Consider the following 24,129-nt stretch of genomic DNA (forward strand, 5'->3'; position numbering starts at 1 on the left):
ACATAATAAATAAATAAATCTAAAAAAAAAAAGAATTTATTTCAAAAGAAGCTTAGGCTACATGAAGTGGTGTGGGCCTGTAATCCCAGCACTTGGGGATGAGGCAGGAAGACAGAAAGTCTGAAGGCAGGAGAGGGGCCATATAGGGAGGCCCTCTTCTGATTTAGAAAGGGACTGTGAGAATCAGTGGGTAGAGTGCTTGATCTGTGAACCTGAAGACTGATTTGATCCCTGGAACCCACTTAAAAGTCTAAGCAAAGAACTGGCTCCACAAAGCTTTCCTCCGCAGGGACGTGCCCCGTATGCACAGTGTACACGCATTAGTAAATAATTTTTAAAAGACAAACTTCCTCTGTTATAAAGATAAGTATAGTTTATTATATGTTAAATACTTGGTAAGGGGCTAGAGCAGTGGTACTCAACCTGTGGGTCATGACCCCTTTGGGAGTAGAACAACCTTTTAACAGGGTCACCTAAGACCATCAGAAATATCAGATATCTACATTATGATTCATAACAGTAGCAAGATTACAGTTATGAAGTAGAAACGAAAATAATTTTATGATTGGGGGTCACCACAACATGAGGAATTGGGACACAGCATTAAAAGGTTGAGAACCACTGGGCTGGGAGCTAAAGAGATGGCTCAGTGGTTAAGAGCACTGGCTGCTATTCCAGAAGACCCGGGTTCAATTCCCAGCACCCACATGGCAGCTCACAACTGTCTGTAATTCCTGTTCCAGGGGACCTGACACAGACATACATGCAGGCAAAACACCACTGTACATAAAATACAGATAAATAAATTATTATAAAAAAAAAAGAACCACTGGGCTAGAGAGCTGACTCAGGTTAAGAGTGCTTGTTGCTCTTGCAGAAGACCCAGGTTCAATTTCCAGCACTTGTATGGTGGTTCATAACTGTCTGTAACCCCAGTTGTAGGAGATCCAGCAAGCACACACATATATATGTACATGCAGGTAAAACGTTTGTACCCCACAAAGTGTAAAATATTTTTTTGAACATTGGGAAGAGAGCTGGTCATGGTCGTGTGCACTTTTCATCCCAGCACTTGGGAGGCAGAGCCAGGCGGATCTCTGTGTTTGAGGCCACCCTCATCTACAGAATGATTTCTAGGACAACCTGGGGTACACAGAGAAACCTTGGCTCAAAAAAACAAAATAAAAATGGGAGGATGGAAGGGGGGGTATTTATTTGTGTTTCAAAAATCTCAAGATTTCTTTTCTTTCTTTCTTTTCTTTTCTTTTATTTTTTGGAGACAAGGTTTCTCTGTGTAGCCTGACTGTACTGGAACCTACTCTATAGACCAGGCTGGTCTTGAACTCAGAGATCCACCTGCCTCTGCCTCCTGAGTGTTGGGATTAAAGGTGTGGGCCACCACTGCCTGGCTCAAAGATTACTTTTTATTTCTGAAAAGTGATGAGATCCCAAGCCATCTTATTTCACTACAAATGCTTTAATTTGATTACATATCGAAGAAAACTTTAGGTAGTTTTTGCAAATATGTGATTTACATAAGTGCCTTAGTAAAGTTGGTCTTACTTCTTTCCAGATGCCTTGTTTGTTTGGGAGTTTTGGGGTTTTTGTTGTTGATAGTTTTTACAGGATCTCACTAACTGGCTGGCCTGGAATTAGCCATGTAGACCAGGCTAGCCTGGAATTTTGATTCTCCTGCCTCTGCCTCTCAAGTCCTCAGATTGTCAGTGTGCACTACCATGTCTATCATCTTTTCAATGGTTCTTAAAATTATTCTTCTAGTTTTTGACAGACACTCCAAACTAAATCTTTATTTAGAAAAACAGGGATTTTAGAGTCTCATATGGGCTGAATTTGGGGTCTGTACTCAACTTGAATGTGTTCATTCATTGGGTATGTGATCATGGACAGGGACATGTGTGTGTTTGTGAGTGTTGTGAGTGTGTGTTTGTTTGTGTGAGTGTCTGGAGGTTATTCCTCAGGCAACAGCCACTTTTTTGTTTTTTTGGGAAACAGTCCTTCAGTAGCCTGAGACTTGCCAAGTAGCCTAATATAGGCTGGCTGGCCAATGCACCCCAGGAGTCTACCTGCCTGGGATTATAAGTACATGATACTGTGCCTGGCTTATTTTACATGGATTCTGGGTATTGAATTTAGGTCCTCATTCTTGTTTTGGTTTTTTTTTTTAAAAAAGGCCAGACAGTGGTGGCGCATGCCTTTAAAGATATCTGTGAGTTCAAGGCCATCCTGGTATACAGAATGAGATCCAGGACAGGCTCAAAACTACAGAGAGACCCTGTCTCGAAAAACCAAAAAAAAAAAGGACTTTATTATTGAGTATATTCTCTCCCCAGCTCCCATTTGCCTCTTAATTTAAATTTTGAGCTTGAGTCTATCATGGTCATGTTGTATACATGATGATTTCAGGTCTGTATTTCATGAATAAGTAGTGCTTATTTTGAGTAATGTGCTGCAATGTAATCATTTCTCCCTGTAGGACCTCACAACCCAGATGATGCAGTTGATCAGTGTTGCTCCAGTGAACTTACAGCATGACTTCATCACTAGTCTTCCTGAGATCCTAGGGGATTCCCAGCATGCTAATGTGGGGAAAGAACTTAGGTGGGTAAGCACTGTGGTACTGTCTCATGGAGTCTCCACCAGGGTAACTTGTTAATTGCCGTATGAAAAGAGCTAAGTTTAAGGCTAGTGAGGTAACTCGGTGGCTAAGGGTCCTTGCCTGTCATCTCTGATGACATAAATTTGATCCTGGAACCCACATAGTAGAAGAGAACTGACTCATACAAGTTTTCCTCTGACTTCTATATATGCACCGTGGCACACATTGGTGTGTGTGTGCGTGCACACACATACACATGCTTTTGGGACATAAAGGCTGGAACACAGGTGTTTAAGTTCATCCTCAGTGTGTAGCAAGTTCAAAGCCAGTCTGGGATACTTGAGACTTAAAACCACACACAGAAAGTGGTTGGGTATATAACTCAGTTGATAGAGTGCTTGTCTGACATGTACAAAATGTGTTAATTTCCTAGCACTACACAAACTAGATATGGTGGCAGAAGGCAGAGGCAGGAGGATCAGATTCAAGGTCATCCTTGGCTACATTTACGAGTTTGAGGCCAGCCTAGGATACACGAAATCCTGCCTCAAGATGTAAAAATGACAAAGTATGGTGCATGTAACTTACATGAGTAGGGAGGGTATGGGGTTTGACTTGGTTTTCTAGTTGGTGCATATATTTGTGTGGTCCCATTTACTTTCCCCTCCCCTCACCCCCTTTTTAAGATGGGGTCTCATATAGTCCAGACTGGTTTCAAGTTCCCTCTGTAGCTAAGTATGACCTTGAACTTCTCATCCTCAAGTCTTGATCTGGGATTACAAGTATGTCCCATTACGTTCGCCTTCCACATATTTTATTTCTTTTTTGTTTATTTTGCTGTGTGACTAGGGATAGTGCACACATGCACCTCTGTGTGTGGAGGTCAGAGGACAACTTTCTGGAGTTGATTCTTTCCTTCCATATTTTACATTCCCAGAATCAAGCTCAGATCTTCAGGCTTGACAGCCAATGCCCTCATCTGTTGAGCCACCCCACTGGCCCCCATCTATGTTCATTCACATGATGAACCTGCTAGGAAAATAACTGGTTTAGGATTAGGCTTTATTTGCATACTACAGTCTCTTTGTTGCATTTCCTCTAAGGGTTTCTTAAGCTTGACTGCACATCAAAATCATTTGTGGAGCTCTTAAATATCTACATGTTTGGGTGCCGAGATGACCCATTACTGTGCATATCCATGCACAGGACCTACTGCTGAGATCCATTGCTAGCTGCCACTAATGTAAAAATAGTTCTGTAATTAGAGGGTAGTAATTAACAAGAGGGGAACCATATCCCTAGGATACAGTTTCTGTCCTTGTTTTCCTCAGGGCTGGGAAGTGAAGTCACAGCCTCATATATCCTAAGCAAGTGCACACTAGTTTTATGGGCTCTATATTTTCTTTTTTCTTTTTGGTTTTTCGAGACCAGGTTTCTCTGTGTAGTTTTGGTGCTTGTCCTGGATCTCGCCCTGTAGCCCAGGCTGGCCTCGAACTCAAAGAGATCCACCTGCCTCTGCCTCCCAAGTGCTGGGATTAAAGGCGTGCGCCACCACCACCCGACTAAGTTAATTCTTCTAAATCTACAGCTTCTTTTAGACATTTCTCTGTTGTTCTCTCTTTGTTCTATCTTAGTTCTACTTCAAGTCTCTGAAGTTTTCGGTTTTCAGACACATACAATCAGCAATTCTCTGGCCAAAGCAAGATCATAAGGCTTGAATTCTTTCAGGGTCATAAAAGCGGATGAGAGTTTACACCAGGCAGTGACTCAAGGAGGGGGTGACTTGTAGAAGCCTCAGTGAACTCTTAAAGGGAACGGGTCAAATGAGAGGGAGAGAGACCGTAAATCGATTAGGGAAAGCTAAGAAGGGAAAAGGGGGAATCTGTGTGTAACACTGCATTCCTAAGTGTGGTTAGGGAATAAGCTGATTAGTAAACCAAGGTGAAAGTACAGGAGTTAAGAATTTGTTAGTGCAAGGTTAGCTTGGGCAGCACTTTCCTATCTGCAGGCGGAGTGAGGCCAGGGCACACTTGTTCCCTGTCTATCTAAAGGCTGTGAATCAACAAATTCAGACCTGTTGTAATTCTGTGTCCTTGGATGTCCGAGAATGTCTCAAATGAGATACTTTTGCTTGGACATTTATTATTGACCAAATGCCTGCCAGTGAAGATAATTACAGGAAGGCAGACCTCTAAGATTACACTGGAGAAAGGAACAAAGACCTGGTTGTGGAAACAGGTTTTGACTGTGGGATTGTTTTCACATATAGGTGGGGGATGTTATCCAAATACCCCAAATGTGTAGGGGGAGTTGTGCCCAATAAGTGATCAGTCATACTGTTAGAAGATCTGGGGAAAAGAATCAAATGGGAAAGCTACAATAGCACACAGGAAAGTCACTGCAGGAAACAGCTAATACATTCAAAAGCCAGTACCACCAAGACTCCTTGAGTTTTGGCTTCGACCTCATCAGAGCCCCTGGCTCTGATGGGTCAGCCTTGTCAGTGCCAGCCGAGTTCCTACTACATAGGAGCTTCTGCCTCTGCCTCCTGAGTGTTGGCCTTAAAGGTGTGCACCAGAATGCAGTCATTTATTCAGAACTAATACAGTTGGTTTTCTTTTCTTGTTTTGTTTGTTTGTTTTTTGAGACAGGGTCCCTCTGTGTAGCCCTGGCTGTCCTGGAATTCACTTTGTAAAGGAGACTAGTCTTGAACTCACAGAGATCCACCTGCCTCTGCCTCCCAAGTGCTGGGATTAAAGGCAAGCATCACCACCAACTGGCTACAGCTGGTTTTCTTATCAGTGGGTTCCATTCTCAAGTTCAAGCAACTACAGATTAAAAATCTTCCAAAAAATAAAAATTACACATGCACTGACATGCTGATATAATTTATAATATATTACAGTATAGTATGGCAACTATTTGCATAGCTTTTACATTGCATCAGGTATTGTAAGTATCCTAGAAGTAATTGACAGTATGTAGGAGGATGGACAGGTTATGTTCTAATAACCACACCATTTTATAGAAGGAACTTGAGCATCCTAGAATTTTGTTGCCATGGGTAACCTAGGAACCAATCCACTGCAGGTACCAAGAGATAACTGGATATCCTGTCTTTCCCCACTCTAGTGAGTGGCTTTCTCAGGTTGTTTCTGCCCAGTTCCATTCAGACTATTACCCGGCTTTTCCTTCTTTTCTATTAACAGAGAGCTACTGATGCAGAATACTTCATTGACTGTTCCAATTTTGGATGTCTTTTCCAGTCTCCGACTTGACTCAAACTTCCTGTCTGAGGTAGGGAAGATCCTGCTTTCCAAAAATAGGGAGAAATCATGTGCAATAAAAGAAAATAGCACTTTGAAACTATGCTTACAAACAAGTATTATGTAGTGCACACACATACACACACACACACACACACACACACACACACACACACACACACACCACTGTGATGGGGATCATCACAGGTATCAAAACCAGGGCCTGCTATAACACTAAGCCAGAAAACAGCACTTTTACTTTTTTTTTAAATTTAATTCAGATGGTCTGACCAGGTAGCCCAGAATGGCCTCATACTCAAAATCTTTCTGCCTTAGCCTCCCCAGTGTTGGGATAATACATATGTGCCCCAGGCCTGGCTTAAGCAATGCAATTGAGTTGGGTTTTGTTTTGTTTTGTTACTATGCTATTAATCAAACCCAGTGTCCCACATATGCTAGGCAAACATTTCACCGGTGAATCACACCCTCATCTCTTAAGTTATAAGCTTGTGTGTGTTTGTGTGTATATGCATGCATGTGGAAGCCAGAGGAAAGTCCCAGGTGTTCTTTAGTCTGTCCACTTAAAAATTTTTTGAGACAGTGTCTCTCGCTGCATGGAGCTTACTACCAAGCTTCTGAGATCTGCTTGTCTCCAAAGCACCAATGCTGGGATTGCAAGCACTTACAGCCATGCCTGGCTATTTTTATGTGAGTTTTGAGGGTCAAACTAGGGTGTCATGTGATGGCTGGGAATACAGCTTAGTTGTAAAGTACTTGCCTAGGATGTATAAAGCTTTGATCCCCTGCACCACATACACCTGATATCGTGGCATACACATAAATAAGAAGTAGAGACTGGAGGAAGAGAAGTTCAAGACCATCGGAAGCTACATAGTGAGCTCAAGGCCAGCCTGGGATGCTAAAACCCTTAAGGAAAATAGCAGCAACACGTTTTTACTGCTTTTGTAACTTTTAAAATACAAATATTCCTGAATTTACCTGGTTTTTATTTGGTAGTTATTTCTCTGGGCCTCAGTTCCCTTCTAAATAACATAGTCTTATTCTGGAAGAGAGGTAGCTTTTCATCATTCTGTCTGAATAACAACCAAAGACAAACCCTCTGGGAACAGGTCCATAAACCCAGTGGTCATTCACGGTCCAAAGTAAGTTCACCGCAGTCAGTGGTGAGGGCGGCAGGGGAGAGGGACACTTAATTTTCCTCTTCTGTTGTCAGTTGTGACCACAGACTCTGAAATGTGAGACTAATGATGTTTGACTTTTATCACTTGTCTGGCTAGAAAAATCTTTGACATTTATAATTCTGAGTTTGCAATTTGGGGGCAAATAATGTTTTTCTTCCTAAATTACAAGTAGGAAAATCAAATGAGAAAAGAATTTTCTAATTTTATCTAATAAGTATGTATTGGGTTAGAGTGGTGAAGGGCTTTGTGCTTTTTTTATTTAGATCCGCCAGTTGGTGATGGGCAGGCTGTCATCTGTCCGACTGGAGGATTTACCTGTGATCATAAAGTTCCTTCTTCATTCTGTAACAGATTCCACTTCACTTGAGGTACGCTACTATTTCCTATCAAGCCTACATTAAGATACATGGGTCAACTATTTAAATAAGTAGTTCAAGTTGCTATTTTCTGGTCGTAGACTAATTGATACTGATTGCTCCGGATAGCTGTTGGAAGAGAACACAGCCTAGTTTGGTTGATTACTCAGCATAAGCTGCTGCAGAATGACATTTGATATCTCTGTGAAGAAGCACGTCAAATGAATGAAGGGTTTAGGGTGTAGCATTCTATATGTGCTTGAACTGTTCTCATCCAGTCTGCTGATGTGCCTTTTGTTAGAAGTCAAGTGTTTCCATCAGTATTTGGGGATGTTAAGGTTCCATTGAGAGAATGAACTGTGCCTGTCCACTAAGGGTGAGCAGATACATGGCTAAACACTGACTTTCCACAGGTGATTTCTGAGCTTCGGGAGAAGTTAAATGTGCAGCATTTTATTTTGCCGTCACGGGTTCAGGCTTCCCAAAGCAAGTTGAAAAGTAAAGGACTAGCAAGGTATGGAGTCATTTGCAATTGCCATTCTTTTTCTTGCATAATCATAGGTTTCTCACTTTTATCTTGAAGGTAGGATAGTGATTAGATCTTAATAAATACTGGCATTAAGATTACATTCACATCATAGCATGACAGCAGTTTTCAAATTGTTTGTGTGTGTGCTTTCCTAGCCATTCAGATCAATTCCACATAGTCTATAGTACAAGTTTTTCAGTACTCTACAGATGAGGTTGAGGCTTCCGAACAATCAGAAACTTAAATTTATAAGGTCTTCTCTGGGAGCTGGTGAGATAGCTGAGTGAGAGCACTGGCTGCTCCTCCAGAGGACCCGGGTTCAGTTCCCAGCACTTACGTGCCAGCTCACACCTGTCTATAACTCCAGTTCCAGGGCTTCTGACACCTTCACACAGGCATACAGACAGGAAAAACATTAACGAACACAAAATAAAAATAAATTACGTATAAAATTTTTTTTTCAAAGATCTTTGCTGATAAGTAGAAAAAAAATGTTTCTTGCTTTGCTGTTTGTAGCTCTTCAGGAAATCAAGAAAACAGTGATAAAGACTGTGTTATTCTCGTCTTTGATGTAATAAAGTCAGCCATTAGATATGAAAAAACCATTTCAGAAGCCTGGATTAAGGTGAGTAAGATCCTTGCAACTTTGAGGGTCAAGTTGGTCCATGAGTATCAGTGATAGATGTGTGACCTGAGATGAAATGAAAGTCTTAAATTTGTCAATTAAGTATAAATGATAATGATGAGCAGATGAACAGGATGTGTGGAATGAAGCATAAATAACATGCTCCACTGATATGTTTTAATATCGTGGTCCTTATTTTTCTAGGCAATTGAACGCATTGAGTCAGCGGCTGAACATAAGGTAATAAATAGACCTGTGCTTTGAACTTAAAGTAGTTTGCATTGGCCATCGTGCTGTCCTGCTTTCTTTCTGTCTTTCCTGCAGTTATCCCGTAGCTGCTCTGATAATGGTTGTGTGGAGAAGACACCTGAGAGGGATGACTTGCTAGTCTGCTCTTACCTACTGATTCTGGAAATGAATTTAGCCTACAGTATTCAACAGGGAATAGGAGGTTGTTCCACCCACATGAAGTTACAGTCAAAGAAGCAGTACTACACCGGGGTCATGAGTTCAGGTCCCCGTGCCTATGGCTGGCTTTCCTCCCACCAGGCCAAATTGTCAAGATAAGGGCGTTCTCTGTTTGATTTTACTTTGCCCATGTAGTCCTGACCTGAATAGTTAGTCTTTCCACTGTAAGGCTGGCAGTGGTCCTGTATCTATCACCCCCACCTCCACCCCGACTCTCCGTCTCTGTCTCTCTGTATTTGTCTCTGCGTCTGTGTGTGTCTCTGTGTCTGGGTCACACTCTGCAGTTCATGATGGCCTAGAACTCACTGTGTTAAACTCAGGATGGTTCTCCTGCCTCAGCTTCCATGTACTGGGAACACAAACATAAGCCACCACGCCCAACTTATCTTTTAGTCCTGGAGATCTGGATGTGAAGAAGCTGGATGTCTCTGCTTCTGTGTACTGGTTGTTCCTTCTGAAGGTTTTGCTTAGGTTGGAATCTTTTGTCTTGAGGGAGTTTTGTTAGTTGGGTGTCCAGTTAATAGATAACAGTCTTAAAAGTTTCTATGATACAGAATAAATGATGAAAATAATCAAGTTTTTTGAGACAAGGTCTCATCTAGGTGTTTTCACACTCAATGAAGTTGACCTTGAACTCCTACCTCTGCTCCAAAGTACTGGGATGACAGCATTTGCTACCATGATTAGCTTGAAAATAATTGTTGGGGGGGTGGATAATAATCACATTTTAACCCAATTGTTTGACTTTTTTGTTTTGTTTTGTTGTTTTTCAAAACAGGGTTTCTCTGTGTAACCCTGGCTGTCAGGAACTCACTCTGTAGACCAGGCTGGCCTGAACTCAGAGATCTGCCTGCCTCAGCCTCCCAAGTGCGGAATTAAAGGTGTGCGCCACCACGCCAGCCCATTTCTTTTGATAGTCTTCTGTGGGTTGGCTATAGCTTTGCATTCTGATTTGATTCTCTATACATTTCCCCTGTTGTCATAAACATTTTGCATACTTTGTTTATTTACTTATAGATAATACATGCTAATAAGTTGGAAAACATATAGAAATTACATATGTGGCTGGGTGGTTGTGCAGGCCTTTAGTCTCAGCACTTGGGAGGTAGAGGCAGGCGGATCTCTGTGAGTTCGAGACCAGCCTGGTCTACAAAGAGAAACCCTGTCTTGAGAAAACAAAACAAAACAAATAAAATTGCGTATGTGAAAAAACAAAAACATTCCTTATAGATATTTTTCATTTTTTTTTTTTTTTGGTTTTTTTTCGAGACAGGGTTTCTCTGTGTAGCTTTGAGCCTTTTCCTGGAACTCACTTGGTAGCCCAGGCTGGCCTCGAACTCACAGAGATCCGCCTGGCTCTGCCTCCCGAGTGCTGGGATTAAAGGCGTGCGCCACCACCGCCCGGCGATATTTTTCATTTTTAAAAAATGTTTTTTAAATTTTATTTGTGTGTGCGTGTGTGTGCTTACGCACATGTGTCCAGGTGTCTGGAGGCAAGAAGAGTGCATTGGGTCTCTGGAGGTGGCTCTGAGCCACCACATGGGGGTTGTGAACCGAGCCCTGTTCCCTAGAGCAGCAGAGATGCTTCTAACCACCGAGCTGGCTCTTTGTCCCCTTTGTAAATGTTTTATCTTTTTGTATAAGTTGTATGTGTATGCAAGCACAGGTATGCTCCTGTACTAACAGATATGTGCACATGCATGTGTATATAGTTTTTATATGCTGTCTTTATGACATTGGATCCTACTGTGGTTAGTGTTTTGCAGGTTGCTTGTTTTTCACTTCACTGTGTGTCACCATGTATCAGAAATGACTTCCTCTGTCAAAAAAAATGGGTTAGCTGAGCCGGTTGGTGGTGGCACAAGCCTTTAATCCCAGCACTCTAGAGGCAGAGACAAGTGTGTCTCTTAAGTTTGAGGACAGCCTGTTCTACAAAGTGAGTTCCAGGACAGCCAGGGGGACACAAAGAAACTCAGTTTTGAAAAACAAACAAAAAATGGGTTATCCTATATAGGTTTTTGTGGCTCTGTTACACTTCAAAAACAATTATCATAATTTATTTAATCTTCTTATATTGATAACATAGTCTTTGTAACTTTTCATAAAGCAATTTTCCTAATTATGAAAGTTTATAATTTAGTTGGCAAGTGATTTCATCTATTTTTTTAACAAATGTAAAGATGTTCAAAGTTCTATTTTAATATTACCTCTCTTAATGTTCTGATATTTTCTTGTGAAATACCAAAGGATAATAGTTGTGGCACTTTATTTCTCTGAAGAGAATTTCTGGGTTTTGTCACAATGTGTGAGCTATGTGGGTGTAGAATGAGGAAGCCAGAGCCACCACTGTGTTTTAGTAGAAGCCAGTTGGCTGCAGCTCTTCCTGTTGCTGCTCCCTGACAGGCTTTGGATGTGGCGATGCTGCTCATCATCTACAGCACCAGTACCCAGACAAAGAAGGGCATTGAAAAGGTGTTGAGAAACAAGATCCAGTCGGGCTGCATTCAAGAACAGCTGCTCGACAGTATGTTCTCTACACATCACTTGGTAAGTGTGAGATGAACAGGTAGAAGGTGCAGGTGGAGAGATGCTGAGAGGAGATGTTTTGGTCATTTTCTGTCCTGTGTAGAAATCCCATAACACCTTTCCCAGTATTGATCTCTGATAGGGAGCTCAGCATATGCAGAGCAGTGAAGTAATTGCTTTGTTGGATTGAGATGATGATATTAATAAGCCAACCTAACACTGACTTTCACCCTTTCAAGAAGTTAACAAAGCTGGTTTTTCTTGAGCTTCTCTGACTCAAACTCCTTATTCTTTTGGATTTTTAAAAAACGATTTATTTTAATTTTTGTCTGTGTTTGTGTCCCTGTGTGTATATGCCATGTGCGTGCAGGTGCTCTTGGAGGCCAGAAGAGGGCATTAGATCCTCTGGAACTAGAATTACAGGTGACTGTGAAATGGGTGCTGGAAACCAAACTTGTTGGAAGAATAGCAAGTACTCTTAACTGCTGAGCTACCTGTCTAGCCTCAATATAATTTTTTAATGTATTTTGATTTTTTGTTTTTTTGAGAGTGTCTCACTATGTAGTCTTGGCTGGCCTGAAACTTGATGTGTAGGTGAGGCTGACCCTGTACTCATAGAGAACCACCTGCTTCTGCCTCCACAGTACACTTCTGCACCTGTGTGTTTTGTAAAGAAGATGGAAATACTAACATTATTTACTTTTGGTCCCTTCAGATCTGTCTCTATTGCATTATTGGTAGGACCTGGTCTTTTTTCTTCCTATAACAGTTCTTCTTATTCAAAGAACTTAGTTTGGGAGCTTGGGAGGTAACTGAATTGACAGTGTTTGCCACACAATCATGAAGACCTGAATTCTATCCCTAGCACCTACAAAAAAAAAAAAAAAAAAAGCTGAGCATGGCCACCCACATTTGTAATCACAGTACTGGGGAGGTGGAAATAGGCAGGTCCCTGGGATTCACTGGTCAGCCAATATTGTATTTGTTGAGCCCCAGATCCAAGAGAGGGGCCCTGTCACAAAAAAAACAAAAAACAAGATGGATGGCTCCTGGAATCAACTCCTGAGGCTGCCCTCTGCCCTTCACACGCACTGGCATGAATGTTTACCTGCACACATTTGGACCTGCACTTACATGAACATGCACACACACATATCTACAGAACTCAATTTGGGTAGCATTGAATGTTACAGACTGAGCTTAAACCATAGAATACAGCAGGTAACAGGAGGCATATGAGTGAGTGAAGACACTGGAATCTCTTTAGTCTGGTCTGTAGTTCTAAATTGAACAAATAGAACTGGATATTAAGCTTATCATTTAATTTTTTTGAATTTTAAGGTCAGTTGTTACCCATTTATGGAATCTGGTCGTGAGAGAAAAATCAGAATGGTGAAGGATTATTTGGGGTATAATTAAGATTAAGTTTCCTTAAAATTGCTGTATGTGGGCACTCAGACTAGCGTTTAGAATGTGGAAAGCAGAAAGGTCAGAATCCAAGTCCATCTTGTAACTACAGCATTTGAGGCCATCTGCAGTACCCACCAAAGGAAAGTTTTGTTGTTATTTAAGCTAAAGTGAGAGTTGGGGTTGGAGATGGAATGCAGTGGTAGAGTGTTGTCCAGCATGTTCCAGGCGCTGGGATTGATCAGTGCTTAGCACTAAAGACGGAAGGCAGAGGATGAGAACAGGAGTTCTGTGTGTCAGGAGATGACCTGAGGGCCCAAACAAGGTCTTTGGTGACGGTAGTGGATGTTAGCACATTTGGTTCTGTGACACCATTTCCCTAGGCTTTTTTCTCTCTTCCTCTTCCAGGTTCTTAAGGATATTTGCCCATCCATTCTTTTACTGGCTCAGACTTTGTTTCACTCTCAGGACCAGAGGATAATTTTGTTTGGCAGTCTCCTATACAAATATGCTTTTAAGTTTTTCGATACTTACTGCCAACAGGTATGTTGAAACATTTATTTGGGTAAGGAAGAAGCAAGAATATGGAAAGGTATAATTTCAAATGAATTGGATGTGGTTTGAGGTATATTCTGAGTAATTAGATGACATTGAGGGGGAAGTAACTTTGACCAGCAGCTTAGAAAACTCACTTCTAAGCCAGCCACAGTGATACACACCTGTAATCAGTTCTCAGGAAACAGGAAGGAGGATAAGCAAAAGTTTGAGGCTACAGACCAGGCTATAGAGCAGAACCTTGTTTCATAAGCAAAGAAAATATTCAGTTCTAGTTTCTGTCCTGAATGATAAGATTGGCTTGGAGGATCTAAGTGTGAGAGATGAAATTTGGTGTAAAATCATTAAGGTCCTACTCATATGTAGTACTTCAAACAACTTGACTTAGATTTTATTTTGTTTTATTTTTTGAATAATTTATTATTCTAACAAAAGTTTAAAGTATGGAAAATTAGTGTATCTGAATCATTTCAGAAAGTAGAGAAAGTTTCCTCCTAGCAGACTTCGTTTTTTAGCACCTTTGAAAAGAGATAGTTAAGACAAGTGGTACTGCCAGCCTCAGGTGACCGGTGGCTGCTCATCTGTCTGACATCGTGCGGTCCCTATATGCATGTGTGTGGGTTTTTGCACCCAAGGAGGCCATATTTTCCTGAGATTATACCAGCCTGACCTGTACTCTAGTCATAAAATTTATAAGAAACTCCAGCTCCTTAAGTACAGTCTTTTGAAGAAATTTCAGCACATACTAAGTCCAGTTTAACTCATAGATAAAAATTCATGCAGCTACACCAAGGAGCAAAATCAGGGTGTTATGTTACCCACTGATATGTTACCAAAAGTAGGTCAAGACTGGTTGTTCCTCCTGTGATCTAGTACTTGAGAGACAGGAGATTTACAAGTTGGAGGCTAGCCTGGAATAGGGAGTAAGGTCCAGGGAGCCAGGATGGTAGTGTCGTCATGCTGGTGTGATTATAGATCTCCTGAAGCCAATGCTCATGGCAGTTAGATAAAAAATAGTAAGGTAGAAGTCAGAAAGGCCTCAGGTGGGGGCTGGAGAGATGGCTCAGTGGGTAAGAGTACCAGCTGCTCTTCCAGAGGACCTGGGTTCAATTCCTAGCACCCACATTGCAGCTCACAACTGTCTGTAGCTCCAGTTCTAGGGGATCCGACACCCTTATACAGATATACATGCAGGCAAAACAACAATATACATGAAATAAAAATAAATAGTGCATGAACTGACTTTTTGGAGCCCATTGCCTATGGTGGGACACCTTGCACAGCCTTGATGCAGGGGGAGGGGCTTGGACCTGCCTCAGCTAAATGTGCAGGGCTTGGCTGACTCCCCATGGGAGGCCTTACCTTTTCGGAGGGAGGGAAGGGGGGTTGGGCTGTGGGGGAAGGCTGTGGGGGAGCAAGAGGAGGCATGAGGAAGAGATCTGTGGTTGGTATGTGGAATGAATAAAAAATTTCATTAATAAAAATAAATTAAATAGTTAAAAAAAATTTTAAAGAAAGGCCTCAGGCATGACCCCTTTAGAATGGCCATGACATATTTTATTTCACACTGTCCTGTTGACCTCCCTGTATAGGAAGTGGTTGGTGCCCTAGTAACCCACATCTGCAGTGGGAATGAGGCTGAAGTTGATACTGCATTGGATGTCCTCCTTGAGCTGATTGTACTAAACCCCTCTGCTATGAGGCTGAATGCTGTTTTTATTAAGGTATTGTCTGTACTGCCAAATACTGAATCATTTTTCTGTTTCATGTATCTCAGAGTTACTGCTCCCTGTTAGTTATCGAAAACTTGTTTCGTATGCTTTAGATACTGAGCACTGTAAATGTGGGAGGGATGTGTAGAAAGGTGGATAGTAGGTAAGTTATAAATGTATGCATATAGATGTAAAGATGTATCATATTTGTGTATTAATTTATTCAGAAACACTTCTCTATACTTATGTGCCAAACCGTGTTTAAGTGCTATGGTAGGAAGGTTGGTCTTTGCCTTTGATGCTAAGAGTGTAAGAAGTACAAGCAAATCATCTGTACACACATGGTCACCACCGAGAGAAACTTGCAGTATTTGTCTGATACCAACTTAATCCATTTAATATAATGATCACTTCCATGTGTATCCATTTTCCTGCAAACAACAGAACTTCGTTCTTCCTTATGGCTGAAAAAAAATCCATTATATGTGCACCACATTTCTCACTGTTGATGAACACCTAGGTTATTTATAACACTTAGCTATTGTGTATGTGATGCAGTAAACATGTGTATATGATGGATAGCTATGTGTATGTGATGTGCAGATATCTTGGTCATGTGTTGACTTGGAATCCTGGAAAAATACCAGTAGTGGAATAGCTGGGTAATTGTTCTGTTTAAAATGGGGGTGGGAGGAGTGGGGCTGGAGAGATGGCTCAGTAGTTAAAAGTAGAGGCTCTGAGTTGGATTCCCAGCACCTACATATTGGGTCACAATGATCCATAACTCTAGTTCCAGGGAATCCGATGCCGTTCTCTAACTTCTTTGGGCACCAACAATGCATGTAGTGCATTACATACATACATACAGGCAAAACACACTTTTAAAAAGTTTAAAAAAAGGAGAGAGAATATTAGCTGATGAACTCATTTTGGGCATTTTTCCCCCTCCTAGGGAATTTTAGATTATTTGGAGAATATGTCCCCTCAGCAAATACGAAAAATCTTCTGTATTCTCAGCACACTAGCATTTAGCCAACAGCCTGGAACCAGCAACCATATCCAGGTAAGAGGCCATGTTTTGAGAAAGAATGTTTTAAACCTCTTTATTTGGAATTTGCCATACTAAGTTACTCCAGCCTGTGGAGTAGTAGAAACAGCACCTGCTCTACCTACCAAGTTCTAGGACAGCCACAGTACAAAATAGACCCTGTCTTGAAATTAAAAAATAAAAATAAAAGTATCATTAATGCCAAGCCAGTCTTGGCTACTTAGCTAGTTCCAGGTCAGTTCCTAAAGAGACCCTGCGTAATAAAAAACAAAACAAAACAAAAACAAAAACAACAGCCAGACATGGTGGTTCATGTCTTTAATCCCAGCACTCGGGCCAACAGAAGCAGGATTTCCACAAGTTTGAGTCAGCCTAGTCTGTAAAAAATAAAAGCAGTGAAGAAATCTCAGTCTGTTGGAATAGAGCTGGGTCTGAGCCTGTAATCAGCCGCTGTGAGATGTCTTTCAGGTTCTGTTTGGAGTACTGTGGAGTCACGGTGTCTAGGCTAAGCTTCACCTAGGCCTGCCTTCATTATGGTCACTGATTACTGAAGAGAGCTAACCAAGGGAGTGAAGTAGGAACAAAACTCATCGGGTGGGATCATAACTCATACCTCTTGTAGCTGTAGTGCCACCTTGTGGCACTAATTCATCCTGGGTTGTGGCCTCGGACAACCTGCACCTTGTTTTAGTTTAAAATGTGTTTAGCTAGGTGATGACACACACGTACAGAATCCATAGTGTGTAGAGAGGTGTGCAGTGAACAATAACTCCTCGCTGCTCTAGGCGTCTGGCCTGCCTCCTGAGGCCACCAGAGTCAGTAGTTATGAGCTGTCAGTAGGGCTCTCCATTCTGCTTTCCTTTCTGATGCTGTGCCCTGCTTCATCAGTAACACAAAGTCATTTCATTATTCTGTTTTTGAACTGTGGTAAAAAATAAAATTTAACATTTCCATTTTCTTTTCTTTTTTTGTGGTTTTTTTGAGACAGGGTTTCTCTGGATAGCCCTGGATGGCTATCCCAGAACTCACTCTGTAGACCAGGCTGGCCACGAACTCCAGAGACCCACCTGCCTCTGCCTCCTGAGTGCTGGGATTAAAGGTGTGTGCCACCACTGCCCGGCCATTTTCATTTTTTTTTTTTTTTTTTGGTTTTTCGAGACAGGGTTTCTCTGTGTAGCTTTGCGCCTTTCCTGGAACTCACTTGGTAGCCCAGGCTGGCCTCGAACTCACAAAGATCCGCCTGGCTCTGCCTCCCGAGTGCTGGGATTAAAGGCGTGCGCCACCACCGCCCGGCTCATTTTCATTATTTTTAAATATATCAGTGGCATTGGGAATATTCACATTGTGCAAATATAACCACTGTCCATTTTCAGAATTGCTTCATTATTCTGAGCAGAAAGGTACTCAATGAGGCAATAATCCCTTGCTTCTCCACTATCCTGGGCTGGTAATCTCCAGTCTCTTTTCCTTTTCTAGGTACTGACATATGTAGAATCATCTAGTATGTGTCTGTCTGTTTTCACTCAGTGTTACAGGATGTGTAGAAACATCCTGTTCCTTCATTCTTATTGAGCCTGAATAGTCCATTTTCTGTGTATCTCACTTTTGTTCTTTTATTTATCCAAGGATGAACACAAGTTGTTTTTACCTTCAGCTGTTTGAACAATGCTGTGATGAGCATTTGTGTGCTGGTCCTTATTTGAGCCTCAGTTTCAGCTATAGAGTGTGTACTTAGAGATAGCATTGCTGAGTTATTTGGTGATTCTATTTAACAATTTGAGGAGCCACCAAAATTTTTCAGAGCAGCTACACCATTTTACATTCTTACTTTGAAAGTCTGACATTTCCTATTCCTGCAAAAAAAAAAAAAAAAAAAAAAAAATGTTGCTACAATTTTGATAGGGATTGCATTAAATCCCTGAATAACATTGTCTTCTGTAGTCGAACTTTCTTTGGACTGCCAGCTCCCAAATAATGACATGGAGACTTCTTATTAATTATGAAAGCTTGGCCTTAGCTTAGGCTTGTTCCCAACTAGCTCTTATAACTTAAATTAGCCCGTTTATATTAATTTACGTTCTGCCATGTTGCCTGTTACCTCTCCTCCATACTGTATGTCTGACTTCCTCCATGTCTTGCTGGTGAAATCCCGCCTCTCTTTTTTACCAGAGTTCATGTCTGCCTAGAAGTCCCACCTATCCTCTCCTGCTACTGGGTGTTCAGCTCTTTATTAAACCAGTCAGAGGGCGCCTTGACAGAGACAATTTTTCATGGTGTATATCAAATTCTCTAATGCAAGAACATGGGATATCTTTTCATTATTTAGTCCATTCGTTTCTTTCAGCAATATTTTTCTGTATGTAGCCAAGGCTGGCTTCAAACTCAAGTTCTGTTTTTAGAATTATGCCCCATGCCCAGCAGTGTCTTATAGATTTTAACGTGTAAATATTTTGCTTCCCTGATTAAATTTATTTCTAAATGGTTTGTTGTGGTCCACCAAGATTGCTTAGTGGGTAATGTAACTTGCTGCCGAGTGTGACAACCTAAGTTTGATCATGTACCCACTCCTAAAAATTGTCCTTTGACTTCCATACCCCTACCCTGCACACGAGGTGTACCCCCCCCCCCCCCCCCCCCGCACACACACACAAAATCAACATATTTAAAAATAGGTTATTGTATCTTGCTGTAGCTGTGCAGCCACACCACAGTGATTCTCATGTCCTAGAGCAGCTGCCATGGCAGGACTAACAGCTGCTGCTGGATGTGTGTGCCTTGTTCTGGGAGCTTTGTATAATTGGTCTCTGAACTTTAAAACCGTTTCCCATCTTCTACCTGAGACTTAGAGAATGGAATGTAGCTCCAGTAGTGGTATGTCACTCCAGCCTCTTCTTTCTCTGTCCTGAATACATTGCAGGATGAAATGCACCTGGTGATACGAAAGCAGCTCTCTAGCACTGTGTTCAAGTACAAGCTCATCGGGATCATTGGTGCAGTCACCATGGCCGGCATCATGGCGGAAGACAGGTACTCACAGAGTCTGCTTTCTGTACCTCAGCATCAGTCAGGCAGGGTGGTGCCTTACAAGCACGTATGCAGCCATTATCCTAATTGGGACATTCTCTGTGTGAGAAGAAGTAAACGTGTCTTGCTTCTTCTCCATGTTCTCTTCTAATCTTTTTTAGGATTTATTTTTGTTATTTTTAATTATGTTTTTGTAGACTGGTATATGCACATGAGTGCAGGTACCTCTGGAGACTAAAGGTGTCAGATCATCCTGGAGCTGGAGTTACAGGCAGATGGTAGCTGACTGATGGGGGTGCTGGGAATTGAACTCAGGTCCTCTGCAGGAGCAACCCACACATTCTTAACTGCTGGCCCATTTCTGCAACCCACTCTCTTCCCCCTTTTTGTGTGGTTTTTGGGTTTTTTTGTTGGTTGGTTGGTTGATTTTTTGTGGGGGTTTTTTTTTTTGGTTTTTTGGTTTTGTTTTGTTTTTTGAGACAGGGTTTCTCTGTGTAACAGCTCTGGCTGTCCTGGAACTCACTTTGTAGGCCAGGCTGGCCTTGAACTCACAGAAATCCACCTGTCTCGGCCTCCCAAGTACTAGGGTTAAAGGTGTGGGCCACCGCTGCCTAGCCCATTCTCTTCTAATCTTGACTGTGTATATCATGTACAGTTTTTATAGAGTTACATCATAGTTATTAATTATAGTGTTTCCTAGAGGTATGGTGCTGGAAATCTTTCCACAGAGGCTAAACTTGGTCCTGAAATTCATTGTTTAGAATCTGCTTCTGACCTAGGCTCTCTATTGCTGTATTAATCCTGTCTGGAGCTTCATGTTTGGTACAAATACAATTACTTTGTGGATTCCCTCCTTACGTGCTCTTAGATGCTTCAGTTATAGCATCTAAAAAGTACCAGCTGGGGCTTCATGGTATGTCATTTTAAACTGACAGTACAGTTCAGTTCATGCTTCTTGGAAATGATTTGTCAGGAATTCCTAAGAGCTCAGGAAATGTCCTTAGAATCAGCCTAATACCTAGAAAAAGGGAAGAAGAGCAGTCTGAAGAGGCTGCTGTGGGTTGGTTAACAATATTCACTGACCATACTGCTTGTCTGGCTCCAGTCCTGGCTCCATTATTAGCTAAATGACCTTGGGCGACTTATTCTGCTTCTGCCTGTGTAGTTTCACGACTGTGAAATGCTAATTGTATTTACTTTGTAGAGTTATTAAGAGTATTCATTGGTTTGGACAATGCCCAGAGAGTTCTACATACTGAAGAAATGTTTTATTTAGCTGGGCACATGGAATGAAGCTCACTTGATGCCAGGAGTGAGCATGGCTTGGGCAACATGGTCAGGTTACCATCTCAAAAAAAAAAAAAAAATTCTCTTATCGTTACTAATTTAGTGTGCCCCTTTAAAATTCATAGAGGTTGGTCTGTCTTGTTTACAAAATCCTCAGAATTCAGGTGCTAGGGCAGAGTGATCACTTGCATACAGGAGTCTGACATAAGCCTGGCCGCCTAGTATGACCCTGTCTCAAAAAAGGGGGGTGATCATATTTCACTGTAACCTACATTTTTTTTTTTTTTTTTTTTTTTTTTTTGGTTTTTCGAGACAGGGTTTCTCTGTGTAGCATTGCGCCTTTCCTGGAACTCGCTTTGGAGACCAGGCTGGCCTCGAACTCACAGAGATCCGCCTGGCTCTGCCTCCCGAGTGCTGGGATTAAAGGCGTGCGCCACCACCGCCCGGCTTGTAACCTACATTTTATATGAAGAAAATAAATAGTTCTTCATGCCTTCATGAAATTTTGTGTCTGTTCTTTTCTTTTTAAATGAGGAATCCTTATGTATTTCAAATTTTCATTAAATATCCACATTTTAAATTAGACCTTTGATAAATTTTATCAATGCAAGAATATTACATTATGTATCTTCTAATTTTACCTACACATGGTTGGAAATCTATCATTAAAGAAGATTATTTACATGTAAATGAGTGCTACAGTCTGTGAAAGGGAAGAAAGCAAAGTCTCAGTAGTTTCGGGTGTTTAAATTTCAGTGTTTAGAGAGAAACACGAAAATAAATAAAACTTGTGCCATTGGAATATCACTTGTGTCTATTCTTGTCTGAAAGAACACAGGACTCTTAAACTTACTGCCAATTATTATAAAATATTACAAAAATGAAGTTAAAATTACTTGTTTCTAGAACTGTGCCATCTAATTCAACCCAGAGGAGAGCTGACCTGAGCACTGAAGAGTGTACACAGGTAAGTTTCTATAACATAGTCAGATTTTTTTTTTTTTGCCAGTTTTTTTTGTTTGCCAGTTCTCAGAGCTTGCTGCTTGTCACTGCGGTTTTACCAGAAGTAGTGTGGGTTTTTTTTTTTTTTTTTTTTCTCTTACAATGCTGGATGGATTACGGGGCCCTGTGTATACTAGGCAAACACTACCACTGAGCTACGTCTGTGGCTGGAGTATTTTGTATATTTCCTTTAAAAAATATCTTCAAGTAACTATTTATTTTTAAAGATAAGGTCTTGTTATGTAGCTCTAGGGCTGGAATTAACTGTGTAGACTAGGCTGGTCTTAAACTTGCTGGGTTCCTCCTGTCTCTGCCTCCTAACTGCTAGGATTATAGGCATGGGATACCATGCCCTCCTTCTCATTCTAGGACACATCCAGTGTTCTTCGTCTTACTTGTCTCTCTCCCTCCATACTTACTGTCCATACCTCAGTCTGTCACTCCAGCCTCGTTTTGGCTTTGGATATGAAGTATGCTTGGAAAGAGACAGACTGCAGAAGAGGCTCAGGAGTGCCTTGCTGAGTTTTGGCCGTGAGATTGGAGAGAACTTACTATGGAGTGCAGAGACAAATTTAGGAAGGGTGGGTAGCCCAGGAGTCACAGCCCTTCTCTCCACCGACTGCAGGTGACTTCATTGCTACAACTGGTTCATTCTTGCACTGAGCGTTCTCCTTGGGCCTCTTCTCTTTATCATGATGAATTTGCCAACCTGATCCAAGAAAGAAAGTTGGCTCCAAAAACCCTGGTAAGAACAGTGTCTTGCTTTGGGGGTGACAAGTGGGAGCTAGTTCTTGAGACAAGGTCTCACTGTGTAGCCCTGGTTAACTAGAACTTTTATAAAGACCAGGCTGCCCTTGAACCAGCTGTAGTCCTACATCTTCATCCCCAGTTTTGGAATGACTGGTGTGAGCATCCAAGTGTCTTTTCTTTTTTATTTTATATGCATTAGTGTTTTTCCATGGACTTCAGGTCCCCTGGAACTGGAGTTACAGACAGTTGTGAGCTGCCATGTGGGTCCTGGGAATTGAACCCAAGTCCTTGGAAGAGCGGTCAGTGCTCCTAACCGCTCAGCCCCCAAGTGTCTTTTCTTAAAGCAACAAAGCATCAGAGCTTCTTTGTGATACATTAAGTCTTTCTCTCTGTTGCAGTGTGAGCTCTTGCATTCTAGCTGGGAGGCTGTTCCACTCCACCCACCTCAGGGCTCTCCTGAGCCTCCTCCACATAATGATGATGTAACTGTAAAATGACAAGAAGGTTGTTGGTGATTGGCACCATTTGTTTGACAGCCCTGTTCTGTGCCAGGCACCGGGGGAAGCACTTTTTGTACATTATCTCCTTTACAGTATTGGAGGTCTGTTACTATTTCCTTTTTAGAAATGAGGAGCCTGAGGTTTAGAAAGGTTAGTGGTAGTTTATCTAGGGTTATAGTAGCAAATGTGCCCCTCACTGCACCATTCTTGTTTGCACCCGGAAGGAATGGGTTGGGCAGACCATCTTTAATGATTTCCAAGATGCCTTTGTGGTGGACTTCTGTGCTGTTCCAGAAGGGTAAGTACTGTTTACCTCCTGGGTTGGCTCTACTGGTGAAGAAGTTGTATCAGTTCAGTGGCTAATACAAACTCCACACTACTTTTGCCCTCGAGTCAAGTCTGCCCCTATAGCTTACCCGCCCCAGCCCTAACACCCTGTACCCAGCTGTAGAACTGCCGAGAAGGTCCCCACTTGTTCTCTGTTTATGGCTTCTTCCCATACTTGTCTTTGCTTGAAGTTGGTTTGTTCCAGCGATTTCCCCCATAGCCTTGTTCTCTTCCCAGTTGGGACATCAGATTTTGGGTTCTCTTCACAGTGACTTTCCATTTCCTGTGAAAGCTCTCTATGGACTGGAAGAATACAGCACTCAGGATGGTATTGTCATCAACCTCCTACCACTCTTCCTTCGGGAATTTGCAGAAGATGGAAGTCAAGTGACTTCACAAGAATCAAGCCAAAAGTTAGTGCTTTTTCATTCTGTTGGTATTTTGAATGTTCATGGGGAATCCTATTGTTTTAAAAAAAGTCTCTTAATATTAATGAATGGATGAATTTATTTATTTAAGTGTGTGCCTAAGTGCATATATCTGCACCACATGCATGTAGGAGCCCATGGAGGTTAAAAGAATATGTTGGCTCCCCCAGAGCTAGAGTGATAGGTGGCTGTGAACCACCATGTAGGTTTTGGGAACTGCGCCTGGGTTCTCTGCAAGAGCAGTAGGCACTCTTAGCCCTGAGCCATCTCAGCAGCCCCATTTCATAGTTCTTTTAATGTGTGGAGTCCTTGCATCAAAGTGTTTCTTCTGAGAAAGGTTGTATCTGGAGTTATTAGAGGGACTCAGTCAGATTCCTTTCTTCTTGGTCCCTGGGACTGAGGTTTGTATTGCCCTGACAGTCAGCACACACCACACTAGGCTGTTTGCTGTGCCTTGCCCTTTTCTTTCTTCCCATGAACATCCTTTGCTGCCTCTGCCT

At 41.8% G+C, this 24,129-nt stretch overlaps 1 protein-coding gene and 1 pseudogene across 1 annotated transcript in view; one reads left to right on the top strand and one right to left on the bottom strand.

The window, feature by feature from the left end:
• The window catches only part of Fancd2 (FA complementation group D2), a 70,146-nt gene that overhangs the window by 12,389 nt on the left and 33,628 nt on the right, over window positions 1-24,129 (top strand). The window contains exons 8-22 of the mRNA XM_052721240.1: window positions 2,495-2,619; window positions 5,827-5,914; window positions 7,349-7,453; window positions 7,855-7,955; window positions 8,487-8,595; window positions 8,800-8,835; window positions 11,467-11,610; window positions 13,405-13,539; window positions 15,144-15,275; window positions 16,216-16,326; window positions 19,229-19,338; window positions 21,529-21,589; window positions 22,250-22,369; window positions 23,099-23,172; window positions 23,471-23,614. Of these exons, the coding sequence (XP_052577200.1) occupies window positions 2,495-2,619; window positions 5,827-5,914; window positions 7,349-7,453; window positions 7,855-7,955; window positions 8,487-8,595; window positions 8,800-8,835; window positions 11,467-11,610; window positions 13,405-13,539; window positions 15,144-15,275; window positions 16,216-16,326; window positions 19,229-19,338; window positions 21,529-21,589; window positions 22,250-22,369; window positions 23,099-23,172; window positions 23,471-23,614 (1,595 nt within the window). The remainder of the gene's footprint in view (window positions 1-2,494; window positions 2,620-5,826; window positions 5,915-7,348; window positions 7,454-7,854; window positions 7,956-8,486; window positions 8,596-8,799; window positions 8,836-11,466; window positions 11,611-13,404; window positions 13,540-15,143; window positions 15,276-16,215; window positions 16,327-19,228; window positions 19,339-21,528; window positions 21,590-22,249; window positions 22,370-23,098; window positions 23,173-23,470; window positions 23,615-24,129) is intronic.
• LOC128098629 (NADH dehydrogenase [ubiquinone] 1 beta subcomplex subunit 1-like) lies at window positions 6,890-7,196 on the bottom strand (annotated as a pseudogene).

This window comes from Peromyscus californicus, unplaced genomic scaffold (genome assembly GCF_007827085.1).
Source record: "Peromyscus californicus insignis strain IS unplaced genomic scaffold, ASM782708v3 Scaffold_6__1_contigs__length_162567912, whole genome shotgun sequence".
Classification (NCBI taxonomy): Eukaryota; Metazoa; Chordata; class Mammalia; order Rodentia; family Cricetidae; genus Peromyscus; species Peromyscus californicus.